We start from the raw sequence: 6,178 nt of genomic DNA, 5'->3' as shown, positions 1-6,178 counted from the left end.
CTGCCGTATTACAACCAGGGATCTACGAATTCGTCTCGGCAGGGGACAACCTTTCAAACATGCCGCCTGTGCAAGGTGATGTTGCACCAAAATGACAGCCACGCCATTTGTGGGATCTCCCTGGTGCATTGTAATTCAACAGGGTCATTGATATCAAAAACAAAATATATCACAGGTGTAAGGGCTGTGTAACGTGTGCCAGAGTCTGACCTTGATGCTGCTTGACAGTTGCTGACCTTGTGTCTACTGTGCCCTGACGCCGGGGCTGCAGCTGCTGTGGATGGAGTTTCCTCCCCTAAATATTTTCAGATGAATTATAATTGAAAAGATTGTGTTAATTTGGTGTTGATATTGAAGGATGAAATACAAGCACGCATATGATATTAAAAGAAGGTAAGCTATGGAAAAATACAGAAATAACAAAACCAACCATTGGCAAGTAAATGAAGCACTTGTATCAACAAATTCAGTCAAATATGTTTACAAATATCAATTGGATTAATATTTGCTGTGTATTAACTAGAAACACAAATGTTCAGACCATTGCTCTGAGTACGTTGCTTTCACCATGAGACAAGCATCATCGGGTATCAGTGACACAGCACCCCCTAGTGGTCCATAAGAATAACATACAATACAAACCATGTCTTCCAGTTTTATTTTTAAACCTTTTATTTATTTATTTTTTTAGTTTTCAAATTACATAAAAAGGAACAAAAACATTTAAAAAGCAGATTTGAAACTAGGCACAACATATGAGGAGTTTAATCCCAAACAATATATCCATTTAGAAAACAGACAAAAGATTAATTACAACTCGGCTTACTACAGAAGTTATGAGTCATTTCAGGACCCAAATATCCATCACTGAATCACTTTTGATTTTGAAATCAAACTAGGGGCTGTGTTGATTTCTAAAACAGATATCTGATGTTTTGGAATTAAACTTTTCATATATTCAAATTACCTAAATAAAAAAAAAACATACAGGAAAATACACAGCATAGTAACAACCATCGAACAATCTTTAAACATTTTAAGCCAACTGGCTGGTTATGACAGATAAAGGTTAGCATTAATTCGTAGGTACAAAGAGTATACATTACAGAAACCTCAGAGTGAACAGGTAGCAGGGTGGCAACAAAAAAAACCCTCTCAGCTCAAGACCCGCCCATCTCCATTGAATTTTAAGGTCTCAGATTAACAATGCTCATCTAAGTCATATCAAAAGTGTTTTTACTGTACACAAGAAGATTTTTCTCTGAAAAGGTCCTGAAGGTTTGTTACTCTTAAGAGCCTCTCTGGCACTTTTCATTTCAAATGGCATATTACCTCTCAGCTCAAAACTGCTGTTTGTCAGAAAGATTCATCACAGTAACACAAAAAGTAACAAGTGCTCTCCTCAGGACCCCTTCAGACGAAACGACTTTCTTTTTTTCAGTGTAAAAGAACTGCACTTCTGTTATTTGCCAAATCCACACAGGTACTGGACAACAAACCTCCCGATCGTAGACTTTCAGCACATTTCTCACATTTATAGTTTAATCAGCATGAAATGGTGTCGATGTTGAACATGTTTCCAATTAAATCTCCACCTCCAGAGAAAGTCTGAGTTTATCTTGAACAGAGCGCACTAAAAGTGGTTGGTGGACTTAGTAACACATTTCTGTCTTTGGGCCCTGTTGTAAAAGGCTTTGAGCTACGCAGTGCACTGTCGAGTCGGCAGCGGGAGGATGAGGGGGATGATGAAGGGCTGAGGACCATTAACCATGGGTGGTGTCATCCTCCACAAAGTCTTTGGCCTGCTCCGCTGTGATCACATCGATGTGACTCACCTAAAACACAAACACACAGTTAATGACCGATGAATGCCCCCATTGAGCCGTTCTGACTAAGCTGCTACCATTTACGTTATGAAATCTCAAAACTCAAGAGGAAGCATTTTCTTTTCATAGAGGCAGCTCAGTGGAAAAACCTGGTCTACAGGGGGAAAATGTGGAGGTCAGTGGTGTCGAAAGCAACGGCTGATCTGAATCAGCACAAGGGAAATTAACGAGCGAAAGATAAAGCTCTAAATTATTGGTGTTCTTCGTTTCTTGAGGACAAAACAGCAGGTCTGCAGTTTAATCCAATGTTTTCTAAAAAGGCCAAAAAAAAAAGGTATGGCTTTACACCTAGTTATTGGACTACTGTACGCCTCAAACAACTGAGCTGCAAGAAACATGGTGACCATCCCCCACTCATCAGTTACAGCATTGAATAAGGGCTGGAAGTGTATTCGCTGAACATTATGAGTGGCAAACATGAAGAGCATCACAAGTTAAACTGTGTCAAAATGTATGAATTAGTTAGATATGGCCACGAAAGGTTTGTGAGTTTGCTGTAAACTTTGACAACCAAATACTAATCAGCTCATCACTGAGCCAGATTTGAAGAAATTCCCCTAAGATACTGAGTTCAAAAGAATGGGATGGACAGACAAACCTAAAAACATAAAGCCTCCATCCCTGGGTGTTACCAGCAAAGAGACTAAATAAAGTCAAAGTTGAATGACACACCCTGTCCTTTTGGACCAAACTCACCTTATTTCTGAATTTCACACCGTAGAACTTGTCGGCAGACTCGAGCAGCTCAGGCCTGAAAGTGGTGGTGATGAACTGGGCGTGGCCGGCCAGTTCTACAATCATGTCTGAAATTAACACAATACAGAGAAGGATTGAAAGATGTATTATGGGTTTCTTCACAAAGAGAGGGAAACTATACTTTTCTGTCACATCCATTGTGGTGAATTTGTAATGGAAACATATCTTTTAATTTTACATTTTTTTCCCCACAGCACAGCAGCCTTGAATTTCAAATCTGTGACAACGTCAAGACAACTAGTTCTACGCTTCATGATTTACTGTGGGCTTACAGTGCAGACGGTTAATACATTTCTATTTTACCTGCTCCTCTGAGCAATTAATTCATATTAGAGATTAACTACATTCGCTCTTTACAGATATTTATGGTAGGTCTTTACCTGAGACAGCCTTTCTGTGCTGGGCGTCCAGGGCCTGGTCGATCTCATCGAAAAGGTAGAAAGGGGCGGGGTCACACTTCTGGATGGCAAAGATCAGAGCCAGAGCCACCAGAGATTTCTGACCTCCAGACAGCTGCTGCATCTCTCTCATCTCCCCTTGCTTCCCTGTGAACGACACCTGTGTGGGACACATAAACAAAGTTTGGATTGTTAAATTAAACCCAAAGCAGAAAAGAAGGAGAGAAAGAAAGCTGAGTTCATTTTTGGCTGTGTGGTTATGTTTTATCAGATTCTCTGTTCTGGGAAGACAGATAATCCAACAAACAACCAAAATGCCAACATGAAATCTTTGGAGATAATCTGGAGTGACGAGAATCGTGAGCTGCTGATAGTATGACCAGTTTCATCTTGGTTCTGTTTTGTGGTGATGGATCGGCGATCCAAGGTTATGCTGCCGGTTCTCCAGAAATACAAAGTAACATGTTCCCAGAAAAGAAACTACAGAAAACTCTCATACACTGGAGGTAAATGGTCTTGATGCAAAATTTCAACCACTGGCACAGAAAAGAAAAAAATCATGTTTATCGTAGAAGAGAACAGAGAATTATAATGTGAATAACTCAGGAAATAAACCAGATGGTATTTGCTCACCTACTGTTTCACTAGGGATGGGTATTGATAAGAATTTAGCGATTCCGATTCTATTATCGATATTGCTTATCGATTCGATTCCTTATCGATTCTCTTATCGATTCTCATTGGGTGAGGGAATAAAAGAGAAATGGGTTTGTTTGCATTAATGCAGTGGTTCCCAACCTTTTTTGGCTCATGACCCCTTTTGACATCACAAATTTCTGGTGACCCTCAATCAAGATGAGCAAGCTCAGATATTTGTATATGCTGCATTTTATTTGATCTTGATTTATATTCAAGAAAGTGAATGTATAAAGAATATAGTTGTTTAAGATTGTGAAAAATAATTAGTTAAAAAAAAAAAAAAAATCAATTACTAGACATTTAAGGCGATCCCATTTGAATTCCAGGCGACCCCACATGGGGTCCCAACCCCAAGGTTGAAAACACTGTATTAATGGCTCTAACATTAAAAAAGTTGACAGGACCGACCTGCCTGGACAGGTTAACACTAGACCACTGTGGCTGTGGGGCAGCTGTGCTCACAGGAGGAATTTAACAATGTTTCCATTTCATGGTTTTTATGCATCTGTATCTTCTCACTAGTTATTGTTTTCATAACGTTCGTTTTTATGCGGAGTGAGCGAGTGAGCGAGCGAAAGAGAGAGAGCGCGCAAGAGAAAAGACACACGGCGCACCGTTTCACGTGGCTACGAGCAAAACCTGAAACGAGGTGGTTGGAAATGAAGAGAGAAAAACACAAAGAATAGACATGTAGCCTGTTCAGGAGACGTTGACCTGTCCTCACGACGTGAGAGAGGGAGGACCGGAGGGTGGCTCTGGCTCACAGGTTAGTGATGAGGAAACGTCACTGTCAGCTGCATCTGTCAGCAGCTCCGCTCCACGCAGACACGCCACTAACTTTATTTTGGGAGAACAAACGGTGACACGTGGATATAAACACTAAGCACCCTCATTTATAATGAAGATTGATTTTAACGTAACGTCACGTAACGTCATTAATCAATTAATGCGCGAGTTTCTGAACCAAACGGAATCGATAAGGGAATCGTTAAAGCAGACGCGCACACGATTCCAAGAATTGATCCAAGTTGGAACCGGTTCCGAAGAGGAACCGGTTTTCGATTCCCATCCCTATGTTTCACATAAAGAGTTTTTTTTGTAAATAAATACATGAGATACATAGAGTACATAAATGTGTTTAGAAATGCAATCAAGATGAGAAGATGATTTCTTTAGCTTTAGTTCTGATAAAAAAAACAACAACCCATATTTTCTATTAGAATCAATCATCGTTAACATTTGTATAGGGCAAGTCTTTGCAGTCAAAAGGGATAAAAAACAATAACCAAGAAATGATTCTTACCCTGATTCCAACTCCAGTGAACTGGTCCACTGAAGGAACGCTGCTCTGTGACCCCGAGCCCCTCTCGCTGTCTGCACCGCCCTCACCCTCATCCTGGGACTGGCTGCCTTCAGCATCGCCCTTCTTCATCACCAGCGTGGCTTTGCCGCCTGGCACCAGCTTCTGGAAAACCTCACTGAAGTTCTTCGACACCTTAGGGAGAGAAAACCAGCCAAGAAGGGGTACAGGGCGATTATTAGCCAGGATAGATTAGAAATGCGAAGATGGAGGTGAGGTGATATTAACAGATCTCTAAAGGTTCTACTAGTGAGATGAAATACCAAATGATTGATCATACTGTCAAAAAAAAAGCTCTGTAAAAATGCTTCTTCTCTGTTTAAGCCCATGGAATAATTCAGAAATGACTGACATGATACTGATCTAAAGGAAGTTTGTAGGAATCATTTATATCAGTTTACCTAGCACGGTTTAGTGCAGATGTATATGATGTGTGTGTAACATCTGGTTGACTGACAGCTTCCCTTTATGGTCCCGTCTTTACTCTCTTTTACTCTGGATTAATACTTCCTAATTTCACTGTCGCACTCATATTTTCAGGTTCATATAAATGTCTCAGAAGTGTTCAGTCAGGTGTCTTTTTAGGAAGTCGGCCTACATACATAGAGAAAAACAATTTTACCAACATCCTGCAAAACTTGGCTCATCTTGTGAAGGTGAGTTTCCAAAACACACTGACGGCCTGTGTGAAGATCTGTGATATCAGTCAAAGTCCCCTGGTGTGTGTATGTAGCGTGCACTGTAACTGCAGTGTGACGTGACCACGTACCTGTTTGAAGGTGAGCTGAATGGCCTCGTACTTGCGCAGCTCCAGGACATTCATGAGCTCCATGATGGATTTGTAGCCACGATCCAGCTCATCCTGACGCTTGATTAGTTTTTCCTTCTGCTCGGAGAAGTTGACAAACTGGTCCAGAGCTTTCTTGTTAACGTGACTGTATTTCTTCAGCTCTGTGTTGCACTGCTCCAGTTTTCGGAACAACTATTGGGAAAGAGGAAAAATGATTTATTAATATCATTATTATTATTATTATTATTATTGATTAGCTCCAGGTGATATCAGGATGCTATCTTGAAAA

The 6,178-nt window shown here is 40.5% G+C and overlaps 1 protein-coding gene across 1 annotated transcript in view; it reads right to left on the bottom strand.

The window, feature by feature from the left end:
- Nucleotides 1–654: 654 nt before the first annotated feature.
- smc3 (structural maintenance of chromosomes 3) overlaps nucleotides 655–6,178 on the bottom strand; it is a 29,893-nt gene continuing 24,369 nt past the window's right edge. Inside the window, exons 25-29 of the mRNA XM_085805155.1 lie at nucleotides 5,869–6,081; nucleotides 5,043–5,234; nucleotides 3,023–3,200; nucleotides 2,583–2,689; nucleotides 655–1,835 (exon numbers count right to left, since the gene is read on the bottom strand). Of these exons, the coding sequence (XP_085661281.1) occupies nucleotides 1,764–1,835; nucleotides 2,583–2,689; nucleotides 3,023–3,200; nucleotides 5,043–5,234; nucleotides 5,869–6,081 (762 nt within the window). The 3' untranslated portion in view covers nucleotides 655–1,763. The remainder of the gene's footprint in view (nucleotides 1,836–2,582; nucleotides 2,690–3,022; nucleotides 3,201–5,042; nucleotides 5,235–5,868; nucleotides 6,082–6,178) is intronic.

Source organism: Trachurus japonicus, chromosome 1, assembly GCF_045865225.1.
Source record: "Trachurus japonicus isolate A0001 chromosome 1, Traja_1.0".
Taxonomy (NCBI): domain Eukaryota; kingdom Metazoa; phylum Chordata; class Actinopteri; order Carangiformes; family Carangidae; genus Trachurus; species Trachurus japonicus.
This window is presented reverse-complemented; position numbering and strand designations above follow the sequence as displayed.